Source organism: Blastomyces gilchristii, assembly GCF_000003855.2.
Source record: "Blastomyces gilchristii SLH14081 genomic scaffold supercont1.30, whole genome shotgun sequence".
NCBI lineage: Eukaryota > Fungi > Ascomycota > Eurotiomycetes > Onygenales > Ajellomycetaceae > Blastomyces > Blastomyces gilchristii.
The window spans coordinates 51,444-64,302 of NW_003101661.1; the positions used below are offsets into that span (position 1 = coordinate 51,444).

The 12,859-nt window shown below is 44.7% G+C and overlaps 6 protein-coding genes across 6 annotated transcripts; 4 read left to right on the forward strand and 2 right to left on the reverse strand.

Moving 5' to 3' along the window:
* Nucleotides 1–261: 261 nt before the first annotated feature.
* On the forward strand, nucleotides 262–1,576 carry BDBG_08851 (uncharacterized protein; the record flags this gene model as incomplete). The annotated part of the gene is made up of 2 exons (XM_002621547.2): nucleotides 262–834; nucleotides 893–1,576. 2 exons carry the CDS (start codon nucleotides 262–264, stop codon nucleotides 989–991), a joined length of 672 nt encoding a protein of 223 aa, XP_002621593.1. The 3' UTR covers nucleotides 992–1,576.
* Nucleotides 1,577–3,795: 2,219 nt separating this feature from the next.
* On the forward strand, nucleotides 3,796–4,100 carry BDBG_17885 (uncharacterized protein; the record flags this gene model as incomplete). Its single annotated transcript, XM_031725510.1, has 1 exon — nucleotides 3,796–4,100. The coding sequence occupies one exon, from the start codon at nucleotides 3,796–3,798 to the stop codon at nucleotides 4,006–4,008; it is 213 nt and encodes a 70-aa protein (XP_031581059.1). The 3' UTR covers nucleotides 4,009–4,100.
* A 194-nt stretch (nucleotides 4,101–4,294) lies between these two features.
* On the forward strand, nucleotides 4,295–7,389 carry BDBG_08853 (beta-N-acetylhexosaminidase). Its single transcript, XM_002621549.2, has one exon. It carries the CDS (start codon nucleotides 5,241–5,243, stop codon nucleotides 7,050–7,052), a length of 1,812 nt encoding a protein of 603 aa, XP_002621595.1. The 5' UTR covers nucleotides 4,295–5,240; the 3' UTR covers nucleotides 7,053–7,389.
* BDBG_08852 (uncharacterized protein) lies at nucleotides 4,584–4,901 on the reverse strand (the record flags this gene model as incomplete). The annotated part of the gene is made up of 1 exon (XM_002621548.1): nucleotides 4,584–4,901. One exon carries the CDS (start codon nucleotides 4,899–4,901, stop codon nucleotides 4,584–4,586), a length of 318 nt encoding a protein of 105 aa, XP_002621594.1.
* A 1,326-nt stretch (nucleotides 7,390–8,715) lies between the features above and the next one.
* Nucleotides 8,716–9,748, reverse strand: BDBG_08854 (mitochondrial chaperone ATPase; the record flags this gene model as incomplete). The annotated part of the gene is made up of 2 exons (XM_031723758.1): nucleotides 8,716–9,026; nucleotides 9,616–9,748. The coding sequence occupies 2 exons, from the start codon at nucleotides 9,746–9,748 to the stop codon at nucleotides 8,716–8,718; spliced, it is 444 nt and encodes a 147-aa protein (XP_031581060.1).
* A 1,557-nt stretch (nucleotides 9,749–11,305) lies between these two features.
* On the forward strand, nucleotides 11,306–11,594 carry BDBG_08855 (uncharacterized protein; the record flags this gene model as incomplete). Its single annotated transcript, XM_031723759.1, has 1 exon — nucleotides 11,306–11,594. The coding sequence occupies exon 1, from the start codon at nucleotides 11,313–11,315 to the stop codon at nucleotides 11,592–11,594; it is 282 nt and encodes a 93-aa protein (XP_031581061.1). The 5' UTR covers nucleotides 11,306–11,312.
* Nucleotides 11,595–12,859: the final 1,265 nt, after the last annotated feature.

Sequence of the window (12,859 nt, forward strand, 5' to 3'; positions counted from 1 at the left end):
GCGAGAGTGTGGGATTCCCATCACCAGCCCTTTTGAGGAAGCAATATCACAGGACACAGTCATCGTCCTCTCCATTTGCAATTACGTCGAGGTCGCTGGTTCCAAAAGCGCCGTCCTTTTCGGCAATCCACCCAACCCTGAATCTGGGGAACCTAACCCCTCCATCGACTATAACGAACTATCGCAACTCATAATATCAAATGAAGGCAGAATTGGTTCCAGCCGATATGGTCGTATTCCAAGAACTGGCCCGCCATCGCCATGCCTATTTCTCCGCCTACCGCTCCTTCTTCGAGGTACACAACACGCTCCGTGACCTCTTTGTTGAATGGTGCCAGCTGGTCAAGAGATGGCAAGCTATTAGCTAGAATTTTGGATAATTTTACAATCGAGAGTCGACGGGATATGTATAGTCGTGTCGAGATTCATGGGCGCAATTGTGCCGCGGAAAAGGAAACCCACGTTGTTCGTCTTCGGGAGGTCACCGCATGTACCGCAAGGCTGGCGAAAAGTAAGCATAAAGCTGCCTCCGCCTTTCAGAAAATTCGGAAGACAAGGTCTAAGTCCCGACAGAAGACATCAGACAACATGAGCACAACCGCCAAAATCCATAGAAGTAATGGCAGAATTGGCCCCATGAAAGCGAGTACTCCTCCTATGCCACACCCACAACTACAATTAGCAAGGCGTAGAGCGAACAACGGTATTTCCAAGAAAGGTCGCACGTACCCCTTCCAACCAGCAGGCCGAGCTGGGACAAAACGACACGGGAGCGTCAGAACGCATCCTGGATGCATCGCGGCGGATAAACACAATAAGGGGTTTGGGCGCAATGTACCCCAAACTTATCAGGCCCCCCCTTCTCATGCCTCTTACACCTCCCATCCTCAAGACTCACGAGGTGACCTCCGCCCCTGCTGTATTTATGGCGGGACCGGGCAAACCACGTCTCCAAATTCAACCCCTGCGTTCTGCAACGGAGGAATTTTAGCCCGTGTATCCGAGGTGATTTTTTTTCATCCTACCCGGCTTGTTTGTTCCTTCTTTCACACCATTATTATGGTTGCTTTGTTGAGCTCAAATTGAGCGCTGTGGCATGTGGCGTCTTCTTCTCGATTCATGCCATATGTGCGCTTTAGTTATGACCATTCATTCCCCTTGTCTCTGTCCCTTCATTTCGACATATCTGGCTCTTCCTTCCCCCTTGGAATGTTGTCAGGTTTGCCAGTTTCTGTGCTGGATATGTTTCATTGACTTCTACAATATTGTTTTGTGAGTTTCTTCTTGCTTTATTTTCTTTGTCCTGGTTAACTTACTTGTTTAAGAACTGCAAGTTTTAGAATTTGATTGTGGCGCGCAAGATTAGGTCTTACCCGTCGCCCTCTTCGATCTCTTCTCATATTGGAGATTTTTGTCGTTCCTATGTTTTTCTCTGGAAGAAATGATGGCCGCCATTTAGATGGGGTATCCGGGATGCCCTGAGTTGTGAAAAAGAATATTGACAAGAAAAATGTAGAGCAGTCCTCTCCTCAATGAAACAAAATTATGTTACCTACACTATACCCGCAATCATAAGAACTGTTACACCTCACCGAGAAAGAAATTATAGTTTTCACTGGAGGGGGAAGTTCTCGTATTCTGACATGAGTTGTTTGATGGCAATTGGTGTTGGGGGTCCCGCGGTTGGTCGGCCCTTCTACCAGCAGGCGCTGGTGGTGATTGAGCTCTTTTGCCCCAGTAGCCTACAATTGGCGCATTATATTATTCATCATGCTTTGGAAGGAAGCACTTCCTTGAGCAGAAAGAAAAGAGATTTTATTCTAATAGGCCCTGGTGGGCCCTGCGAAATGCGAGCTCTAGTCAGTAGTACAGTACAGGAACCAAGGCACGTCCCGTCCCAGAATCCAAGCTCTAGGCTCCAGGGGTGCGTTCATCTCGATGTACATGTACAGAGTACATACATTATTATTATTAATTATGGCTTATTCCACTCAGGACAATAATTTAATAATGATGATGTATTCTTCAATACAAATGCTAATGCACTATTATGCACCGGTGAATAATGCACATGCAACAGTAGGGCCCCACTCAGCCTGTCATTTTCAAAACGTTCTAGGCGGCCGCTAAGATTGTATCTGGAATAATGAGGCTTGCTTGCTTCATCCTTTTCATTATTCATCCTCATCAACGCCAGCACGCATCCTTCATGCCATGAAACGTTGAGTATGTGGAGCCCCGATGTTGTCCTGCATCTGGATATGCCGAGGCAGGCCTCCATATTGCGTGATGTGGCGGGCTACTCGGTGTTTCCTCTCCATCATATCAAGGTTTTATCTGCTGTAGGTGTCTGTTCGGGTCACTTCGACATCGAGTAATCTGGGCCACTCACTGGTGTGTGGAGTTGAGGATGTGGGATTTCTCCTTCCAAGAGCTTGGAGGAAGTCACGCCATAACTAGTTCGCTTAATGAATAGAGCGGTAATATGTGTTTCCAAGCAGACCATTTCCGATTTCTTGTCTGCAAAAGGAGTTAGTTACATGCTTGTGTTCCCAAAAACAAAAGGATCTTTGTTTTTCACCTTTAGAGCCAAGCTGTGCTATTAATTTTGTTGACAGGCGGCTGCTTGGATAAGATTGAGCCAAGCCTGGACATAATTATTTTCGTTGTTTGAACGGACGTTGATGCCCGTTACCTTGATCTGGTCTAGATGTGGCGTGCCAGGTTCCCATTGAAAAAACAAGACTACCCAGTAGGTATAGTTTTATAGCTCGGGGAAGTTCATCCGGCAAGATACAGAACAATGTGCCGATCTTCGGATGCTGACAAGTTGGTGTGGGGATGTTTGATGAGACGGGGGCTTTTCCTGCGCATCGTATCCACACCGGAAGGTTTCTGATGCAGGAACCTGGCAATTGGGGCGGGAGTCCAGGTCCTGTTCTCATTTTATCCAAACCGGGAACCAGTGTTCGTTCCTCGCCAGGCGCTTAATTGCTCGCCAAGTTCCTATCCTTAGACGGCTCATTGACAAATCCTCAGGGTTGCTGCTCAGAGAGCAGAAAGAATGAATTTGTCCTTTTGTGGTGTGATACTCGGTGGAGGTGTAAGTCAACGACATCATCAGAGAAATCCGCCCGGGGTGGATTTCGAACAGCGATAGTGTTGTTCCATTGGAAGGTCGGTCGATGCGACGAGACGATGATACCATCAACATGGTCAGTGGTAAAGCGGGTGAGCCGCAGAGCATGCGGAGAGGCGCGTGTCCCACAGATCCTGGAGCGTCTTCTTACTCAATTCGCTGAAGAATACCATTTTAGTGCGTTTAGTCCGCGGGGTAGTTCGTGAGGAACGAGCTAGCATGACTGACTTTTAGCCCCTGAGCTGGGTGAAGAGACCTTCGGATTATTCCTCAGGAGCTATGAGGATAGCAACAATCCGCTACTGCTCCAGAGAGCACCGCGATTATTCTCTTGTTATTATTGATTATCTCTTTTCCCCCTCAACCGGGCATATCTTCTTCCCGCAGCGTTCTTTTCCTCTCCATATTACTCCCCATGACCCCATATTCATCTCTGGAGTTTCTTCGCCCTATTACTAATTAGGCAGCTGGGTTAGTTAGTTAACTACCCGCCGACACCGCCCCACAGATCACGTCGTTTAGACTTCCTTCAGAGTCTCTTGCAACGGAATCGGCCTCCCGTGCATTCTCTGCGGAGTCGATCAACCAATACCGCGCCTGCTTGAGGAGAAGTATCAATAACAAGCGCAACAACCACAAGTGTCAGGCGTCTTGCAATGTCAGTAAATGTCACAGAACTGAAGCCACAGGATATTGAGATAACCTGTCTGCGGCCGCAAGATGGAAGCCCAGAACCATTCTTGGTCTGCAATTTCGCTTTACAAAACCAGGAGGAATACGAACCACACAATGCTGCCCCGTATCTGTTATCATTATGGCTTGGGAATAATGAGACAAATCCTGCTCTTCCCTCCGGCTGGACTAGTTAGTTAATTCAAGTCAAACAAACTTTCGAGAATCCACGCCCACCCAGTACGCCGTAGCGTCCCGGATCTCGTTTATTCTGCAGAAGCATTCTTTTTACCCAACGCCAAATTATGTAGTTGGATTTGTTGAATTAATCCAACCCAACTAAGGCTATGGGCTCGAGGAAATCCCGTTGAAAGCCATGTGTCCACTGGAGACCTGTAGGTATCTGTGACAGCAGTGTGAAGAAGCGGGCGAGAGAGGATGTCGAGGAAAAAAAAAAAAAAAAAAAAAAAAACCTCGCGATGATTGCAATCGGTGGTTGCGAGTGGGTCCACACGGGAACAGCACGTGGGAGTAACCAGATTCTTATTTTCACTCTTAGTCATTATTGGCGACATCATCGGAGAGGTTGATAGATACATCATACACGGACGGACGAGTTGATAGCAGATGGTGGTTGGAAACAACGAAGCGCTATGCAGCCACATAAAATCAGAGAAATGAAAGAGGTGTTTCCAACGGCCGTTGAGTCGAGTCTGGTCTGAGCTGTGTTGTGGCGTCGCTCAAACCTTGCCGTGTCTCTGCTGGGATGGGCTCAATTTCGAGCGATCATGGCTGGCGCTTCCCTGCTAGCGGTCCCATCCATCAGCACCATAAATTTGGTCTCCCCACAGTTACAGTGACCTTCAAAGATGCTCGATGTTGCATCAACAGCTACCTGACTGTCAACTCTTGGAAGACTGAGAGATGCTCGAGGTGGTCCCTTGGGACCCTTCGCAGCCAACCAACCAACAAACGATTCAGCCCAGTCCTTCAATGCCCACCAAGAGCCCACAGCAATATGGGGTTTGCTTTCATTGACTTTGGTATCGGCGCATGCGGAGAAGGGTCCATGTACTGACTTCCCATGCATTTCCCAAGGCCGAATGTCACACTGCGTAGGACATTGCAGAACGCCCTCTCGACGTGGACGCCTCTGTCCTGGACCTTAACTCGTATTATTCATGGCTGGGGTTGCATGGGAAAATGCGACTAGGCCTGTGGATTTCCAAGGACTTGATTCTTTCATTCCTTTGTTTTTTTACGTTCTTGATAAAGTAGCCTAGTAGCTCCAGAAGTCGATCAATCAGCCCCAGCAGCTATATAAGGTGCACTGCTTCCCCCTCCCAACGAGGAAAATAAAATCATCAGCAAGGGAAACCGACCCTCAGTCTCTCCTTCAACTGACCGACATTCTTTTAACCCACCGAACATGCACCTCCAGGGGTTGCTACAGGCTGCGGCCACAGCGATATGCTTTGCAGGTGTTGCAGTGGAAGCTGTTAAAGTCAACCCACTCCCAGCTCCCGTTGAAATCACCTGGGGAACTTCCGGCCCGATCCAAATCAGCGAGAAACTTGAGATAAGAGGGAGCAGGAACGAGATTGTGACGGATGCCTTCAAGCGCGCAAAAGAGACCATCAAAACCATCAGATGGACCCCCGCCACAGTCGAAAAACCAATTCCAATATTCGACCCATTCCCGACCAACGCAAAGGCACGACGTGACTCGGATGATGATGATGATGACCCAGAAAAGGGTATTAGAGTTGTCATGGTTAAAGTCAAAAACGAGAAGGCCGAGTTACAGCATGGCGTCGATGAATCTTACACTCTGGATATCAAGGAAAGAGCCAAGTCTATCGAAATCACCGCGAATACGATTTACGGTGCCTTGCATGCCTTTACTACACTCCAGCAGATCGTCATCGCTGACGGCAAACGGCTGATCGTCGAGCAGCCAGTCTCCATCAAGGACAAGCCTCTGTACCCGTATCGTGGTATCATGATTGACAGTGCCCGCAACTTCATCAGCCTTCATAAAATCAAAGAACAACTCAACGGAATGGCGTTGGCGAAGCTCAACGTTCTCCATTGGCACTTGACTGACTCTCAGTCCTGGCCAGTTCAGATTAACCGCTACCCACAAATGATCAAGGGCGCCTACTCCCCTCGCGAAATATACACGCCACAGGACATCCGCAATATTGTCCAATACGCCAAGGCACGTGGAATTCGTGTCCTCCCGGAAATTGATATGCCAGGCCATTCCGCAAAAGGCTGGGAAGACATTGACCCCAAGTTGATCGCTTGCGCCAATTCTTGGTGGTCCAATGACGTTTGGCCATTACACACTGCGGTCGAACCCAACCCAGGCCAACTTGATATCATTTACCCCGAAACCTACAAGGTTGTTGAGAACGTCTACAAGGAAGTCAAGCAACTTTTCCCCGACAATTTCTTCCACACTGGCGGTGATGAAGTGCACCCCAACTGCTTCAACTTCAGCAGTATTATCCGGGATTGGTTTGCTGAGGACCCCAACCGTGATTTCAACGACCTCCTTCAGGTTTGGGTTGATAAAGCCTATCCTATCTTCAAGGACCGCCCATCTCGTCGTCTCATCATGTGGGAAGACGTCCTTCTCGGTGGAATGCATGCCCGCGAAGTCCCCAAGGACGTGATCATGCAATCCTGGAACCTGGGCCCTGACAACATCAAGAAACTCACCTCGCAAGGCTACGACGTCATTGTATCTTCCGCCGATTTCCTCTACCTTGACTGCGGTTTCGGCGGCTGGGTCGGCAATGACCCCCGATACAACGTCATGATCAACCCAGACCCAACCAAGCCAAACTACAACTACCTTGGACCTGGCGGCTCCTGGTGCGCCCCTTATAAGACCTGGCAGCGTATCTATAACTACGACTTCACATACAACCTCACCGACGCTGAGAAGAAACACGTCATTGGCGCTGCGGCACCTCTGTGGTCTGAGCAGGTTGACGACGCTGTCATTTCGACGAAGTTCTGGCCTCGTGCCGCTGCTCTGGGCGAGCTGGTCTGGTCCGGCAACCGCAACAGCGAGGGGAAGAAGCGCACGACCGAGATGACAAGCCGTATCCTCAACTTCAGAGAGTACTTGTTGGCCAATAACATCCAGGCCTCTCCTCTGCAACCCAAGTACTGCCTGCAGAACCCCCATGCTTGCGACTTGTTCTACGATCAAGATGTCATTGTGTAAGCGGCTGGGCGTTTCAGCGGGTACAATCAATGATGGTGATGTTCTGGGTTCTTCATTTCTTTTCATGGACATCTTTACATCATCTCACTCCTTGTACTTGCCTGCATATTTCATTTCCTTTCTTTCTGACTCACATGCAGATGTCATGCTCCTTTGACTTCCCTTAATTACTGCTATGTAGTTCCTTGTGTACTTAAATCTTACTTTTGTTTGCTCGCTTCATCCTAGGGCAGTGTGGGGCCTGCAGCAAGTAATCTTTTGAATTGAAATCATCTTTTTAATTTAATCAAAATCCAGTGGAAGAGTTTAACCTCTACTTTCTATGGCTCTAACAAAGCAGCTGCTGTAGATTTTTTTTTTTTTTTTTTCTTATTCGGCTAGCGCCAATATGAGGGTATAGTTAGCCCGCAAATTAGAATTTTATTGGCTAGTTACTTGTTAAGTAAATCGTCCTGAAAACGAAATGGTCACGCAAAATAGAGAAGTAGACATGCAAGTAGAAACGAGAAGGGAATAGAGAAGAAGAGAAAAAGTCCAAAAAATCCAAAAAAGATTCTGAATGACACGCTCAACTCAACTCAAAGAAAAGAACAAAGAAAAGAACAAAGAAAGAGGAAATATCAACGAATATATATTATCATGACAATTAGCTCTTATTAGTGTGATATAAGATCACCTGTCTGTATATTCGAGCAAAAGAAGAGATGAAATTATATAACAATAACACAAAATCAAGACTCACTCTGAGTAAAGACAAGCTGAAGAAAGAAGAAATAAGAGTAACTGATTAATGTATAAATGAAAAATGAAAAGAAGAGTCACTTATTCTGTAATCATATTATACATATCAGACAGAGTATTGTTTATTTTCTTAGCAATATTGCAGTTCAGTGAACATCTCTAAGTGATAGTTATCACAGGCTTCACAGCTAAGACTTTTTATAAAAAATTCAATACTCTTCTTAACTGCTGCAGCACTTATGTTATGTCTCTGCTATTATAGAAAATATTAAAAACTTATATATAAAATAGATATTCTCTATTTAATCATATCACTGAACTAGAAAGAAATTAATATAAAATAATGTGTGAAACTGTATCATGGTTTAAGGACTGCCAGACGAGGGGGATAAGACGGCTGGCTGCTTGCCAAGTTGCCAGCCGCGCCCGGCATCCATACGCTGCGTAGTGGTGGCTCGCCTGCGCCTGCCCCCCTGACCCCGGGCCATACTGTTACAACTGCTCCAGAAGAGCCACCCCGCAGGCCAAGCTGCCAAGCCTACCAAGCCAAGCAACACCACCCCCTTGATAAGGATGGTTCAGCCCCCAAGGATTCAGGCATGCCCGCCACCCGTGCCTGAGTATGACATCACCCGGTTCTTCTCGGAAGGCCCAGGTCCAATTAACTTAATTATTAATCTGCGAAAGCCACAGATTTGAACCCGCAATCTCGCAATCTCTATCTCCTTGTCTGGCCGCGAGGCCACAATTAGCACGAGCTCTTAGTGTGTACATTAGTGTATTAAATACCTGTATTATTACTATTATTAACTGTTATTGCACCCAAACCTCTACACCCCTGCATCTTTGGGACTCATCCTATGCACTAATAAAAGATAACCCTGAATTTCTGCCGCCGTGAACTTGCCTTCAGGGATGTGGTTTACAAACTCGCTGGAAAGGGCCTGGCTGGAGTTATCATTGGAAATTCCGTAGATAGAGTGGAAAAGCTCTTGAACAATGCCTTTATCTGCATAGCCGAAGGAAATGCGCCTGTCTGCCCGGCCTGGGCGAATGAGCGCTCTATTAGATCCTTAGGATGGTTGGTGGTCATCACCAGGATACGCCCTTCCGGAGCAACAATGCCATCAATGGCATTGAGCACAGCAGAAAGAGATAGTATCCCAGGTTCCTTTTCAGTCCTCAATGCATTCTGGAAGCCATGCCCCGCGGTAACATTTCCATCCTTAGAACCTGTAGATGTTGAAGAACATCCATCTTTTCAGGGGATGCCAATGCAATCAATATCCTCCAGCAGTATAACACAACGTTTGGGAAAGTTTCCGAATAAGTCGCTCAACTGTTGCTCTGTGATGTTCCCAAGATTGTTGACCACATAGATCCCCAGATGAAGTTCGCTGGCGATGGCTACGGCCAGACTGGTTTTCCCTGTGCCGGGGGGACCGGAGAAAAGATAACCCCATCAGTAGGTAATGCCGCGACTCTGATGCCAGCCGCGTGCGTCTGTACGGAGATAGTTCTTGATATCATAAGGAGCTCCTTTTTCTGTTCGGCACCCAACACCACAGTTGATAAAGGTCGAAGCGGCTTATAGTTATATAGTTCCCACTGGGAATTGATCGGGGAAATTCGAGGGACAAAGATGGCAACACGTTTGCTGTCACATTCGATCTGAAGCTGTTGTATATCATTTATTAACAGTTCACAGGCTGATCGGCTTTTTGGGTAGCAGGTCAGATGGATCGTTTTTCCAGCGTCTGGCATCCACGGGATAGCGACTTGACATGGCTTTTGTTCCAAGCAAATCAGATGCCACCCATACCAGAAGTGGACTGGGCCGGTGGAGGTATAGCGTGGCTTCCTAAGCATGTCATGCCGGATTGTTTGGGGCTAGTTCTCTGAGCTGACATCTGCTTGCTTGTTCGCCTCATCGCTACCGCTGTCTTTACCGTCATCGTTGGTGCTCTAGAGCAGGTCACTCCGCGCCTTCGTTTCTGCGATGATAGAGGATGAGCGCTTGGAAAATGGTTGCTTAGTTTGCCAGTACAGAACGTCGGTAAATAGTTCATCATCGGACCGAATCTCCATGCTTGTGCTCAAGTAATTTGTAAAGGAGTGAAACCGCGGGGATCTGCCGATTGCCACTAAGGCAACAATAAGGAGAAGATATGATGAGATGTCAACACGAAAATAGGAAGAAAATAACCGTGACAAGAAGGAGTAACCAGGGAGGAAGGCATCAAGTACGGCTGCCTCCGGCTGAGGCATGGGCGCTGTACCGGACAAATTCACAGGCTGAGTCATAGTCCTAGTGTTGATGGGAGTGGCCCTGTAGTACGGAGCTTTCAAAGGACGGGCAGGTTGTGGAAGGATATCAATTCAGAGAGACATAAGAGGACATATTTCATGGGCGGAGTCAAGGTATTAATATCCAAAACAGGACCAAATTAAAGACTGAGCCATGTCAGATATTACAGCTGTCTCTGGCTGAGGCATGGGCGCTGCACTGGATGAATTCAGGGGCTAGGTCATAGTCGAATAGGGAGCTTGCGATGGACGGCCAGGTCGTGGAAGGACATCAATTCGGGGAGAAATAATAGGATGTATTTCATGTCCAAAACAAGGACTGAACCAAGGGCTGAGCGGAGGATGGACAACATAGCCATAGGTGGTCTCCGCACCTCAAGCTCAAGCTCGCACGAGGCAGTCATCCAAAAGCAGTGGAGTGGGAGACCATGAATCTACGCGATAGATTTCCCTGTAATTTTATCGTTAGAAGGTAACTTACATCAAAGCGTCGGCCGCGACGTGGAAGAAGATGCCGCAACAGAGAAATTGTGAGAAGAACTTGAAGCAATGAAGCCATACAATCCGCGCGATTGATTTCCCTGTAGATCTTTTTGTGAAGCATATTGTGTCAGGGAAAAGAGGTATACACTACTGAACGCACCAACATCGTATTACTACATATTTCTCATCATCATCAGCTTACTACAATGTTCATCTAATACTCACTTATGCTAGCTCTCTTGGCTCGCACATATATTTTACTATAAATAGCTCTATCTTTTGTATGAAATAGATATATGAGATAGGGTACAGATAATATAACAAGCAGATCTTGATACACATAAGATTCATATGTCTCCAACATATCCATCCGTGACACCCAATTCGACAGTTATGAGCCCGGTAAGCAGCATCTGAAGAGAAGCGTGATACATCAATCCCAATCCTCATTCAAATTTGACAACAATCATTTGAACTGAGACAATTGATCCTCATCTGTATACAGTCCGAAATTCTCAACCATTATACCATACCTGATTCCCGACAATTGATCACCAATCCCAATCCTCATTCAAACTGATAACTATCATTCGAACTGAGATGATAGATCCTCACTTGTATACATTCCGACATACTCAACTGTTACACACCTCAAATTCTGATCATATTCTCAAATACTTGAACTGATTCCTCAATTCATTCAATATAACCAATATGACAGACAAAACAATGTCTAGTGCAACTGTACACCTTAGCGTTCCTGGAGATTGGAAACTTTGGTACAAGCATATGCTAGGATATGCAAAGGACAAGAAGGTATCAGACTTCATCAATCTTGATAAATCTGATATCTTCTCTGAACTAGAAGAATCTCTGAAATCTGAGTATTCAGAAGAAGTCACTGCAGAGGCTAAGATAGCATATGACATTAAGATCACTGCATGGAAAATCAAATATATGAAATATGAGAAATTGAATGAAGATATGACAAAGATAAGAGATGTCATATAAAGAACAGTGAATGTCACAGAACTATGACATGTAAATAGTGAGAATGATAATATAAAGAACATTATTCATTTATTAAGAGATTGTCTCTCACTTACAACTGTGAACTATTAAGATAATGTGAGAATCTGATATCATGATCTCTGCAAAGCACTGAAAAACAGAGGTATAGAGAAGTGATTAAATGACTGATTTCTTATTGAAGATGATATCAAAGAAGCAGATATAGCTGAATAGTTTAACTTAAAGAAAGATTTCTTAAATATGAATCTAGCTATTAATGCAGATTATATACAAGTATGAACTAAGAATATCTGATATGATAAAGATATCATATCTTTGATAGAGTTAGTTAAGAACTTTAAGAAACAGTATAAGAAAATGAGTATTTTTAAAGAAGATAAATCTATGAACTTTACTACTCTTAATAAAAGATCTCAGTAATTATTATCAGCAATATTTGAAAACTACATCTACAGAGTCTGTTACTGATACACTCAGTACTACTATCTTAATTCATTAAGAAAGTCATCTGAATGAAAGGAAAATGAGAAGAAGAGAACTCAGATCAATCAAGCTCTTAAAAATCAAGAATTAAAGAGATATATTGATTGTGTGATATCTAGAGAATCATTTATAAATACAGATATAATAGATGTTAATAAAGTAGTTCTAGAAGAAATGATTCTGAAGTAATCAGTTTCTCAATCTATCAATCATCAATCTATCAATCATCAATCTATTAATCAGCAGATCTGAAAAATATTGATGAACTCTTTAAATTCATACTTCTATCTTTAAAACTTCTGAATCTTTGATACTGGCGTGGAACAGTATATATATAATAATCAAACACATTTCCTATTCTTTAAACCTGTGAACAAGAATGTGAAAGTCTATACAGATGATTTCAGCACTAAAGTTGAAGATTATAAAACTGTTAGAACTATAATAATAAATGAAGCAGAAAAGCAGTTCAATATTAATCTCATTAACACAGCTTACATTCTGAATTTTCATACAAATATCATTGCATGAAAACCATGTTTTCATATAGAAGGCATCTATTATGATGAAAAAGACTTCAGATTGTGAAAACACACAGATAATATAATCTTTACACATGTTAAAGTATTTGAGAGATTGCTAGTTACAGAATATAGTGCAATAACTGTTTTCTCAACTATCTCAGAAAAATTCACTATCAAAGCTGATACAGCTATCACATCTATATCTGAAAAAATGATATCTTCAAATTCTTCAACTTC